The 1,063-nt window shown below is 39.8% G+C and overlaps 1 protein-coding gene across 1 annotated transcript in view; it reads right to left on the reverse strand.

The window, feature by feature from the left end:
* LOC101346265 (WASH complex subunit 2A) overlaps nucleotides 1-1,063 on the reverse strand; it is a 69,494-nt gene that overhangs the window by 52,021 nt on the left and 16,410 nt on the right. The window contains exons 6-7 of the mRNA XM_023742114.1: nucleotides 604-697; nucleotides 102-131 (exon numbers count right to left, since the gene is read on the reverse strand). Of these exons, the coding sequence (XP_023597882.1) occupies nucleotides 102-131; nucleotides 604-697 (124 nt within the window). The remainder of the gene's footprint in view (nucleotides 1-101; nucleotides 132-603; nucleotides 698-1,063) is intronic.

Here is a 1,063-nt window from a genome sequence, read left to right on the forward strand (position 1 = left end):
CAGCCTAAGACAGTATTCTTCAAAGATGTTAAGGTAGTGAAAAGCAAAGAAAGGCCTAGAAGTTGTATCAGATTAAAAGAAGACTAGAGAGATCTGACAACTAAATTCAGTGAGTGACCCCAGATTGGATCCTGGACGAGAGGGAAAAAAAAGAGAGAGAGACTATAAGGGATGTTATGGGTACAAATGGAAAATTTGAGTATTACTGATATCATATCATACTGTATCATACTGTATCTAGTTAAACTTCTTGAGCATGATAATGACACTGTGGTTATGGAAGAACCACAGTATATTCTGGAGTTCTTAGAAAGTACTCCTTTATTGTTCTTAGAAACTACACACAGATGTATTTAGCAGTAATGGGCATGGTGCCTGTGTGGTGTCTCTCAAATGGCTTCAGAAAAATGTCATGACCAGGGAGAGAGGATGACAAACCAATGTGGTGCAATGCTACAGCTGGTGAACCTGGCAGAAGGGCTTACAGGGGTTCTTGGTACTATCCTTGCCAACTTTAATGTAAAGTTTCAAATTATTTTAAAATAAAAAGTTAAGATATAAATGTTCAAACTAACAAAAATACTTGGTAGAAAAAATGAGCACCTTCACTAGACAGCTCGCCCAGACCTACATCTTCCTGCTCCATGAACAGCTTGGATCCAATTAAATAAGGTAAGGGGCGATCGATGTACAGGTCCTGTAAACAACGACAGAGGAAAAGTCATTCCAGAGGCTGATAAATAAAAGTAGGTGCTTCACTCGACCTCTTGCTCCGTCTGACTACCCCGAACAAGTTCGTAACAACAGTGGATAATAAGAAACACTTCAGGACTGAAGGCAAAAGAAAAAAAATTTCACTGATTTAAAAAAAAAAAAGTGAAATTCTGGGTAAAGATGGCAAAGTAAAGCTAGGCCCCCCCAAAACTATGGCCCTGGATGCTCTGTTAACCCAGAACTGAAACCATTCCCAAAGCCCACTCCTCAGACAAAGATTAGACAAGACTACAAGACAAAAATAACACACGTGAGGAGATACATGGGACCAAATGGGCAGCTCCTGTCC

Source organism: Trichechus manatus, unplaced genomic scaffold (genome assembly GCF_000243295.1).
Source record: "Trichechus manatus latirostris isolate Lorelei unplaced genomic scaffold, TriManLat1.0 scaffold00200, whole genome shotgun sequence".
NCBI classification, from domain to species: Eukaryota; Metazoa; Chordata; class Mammalia; order Sirenia; family Trichechidae; genus Trichechus; species Trichechus manatus.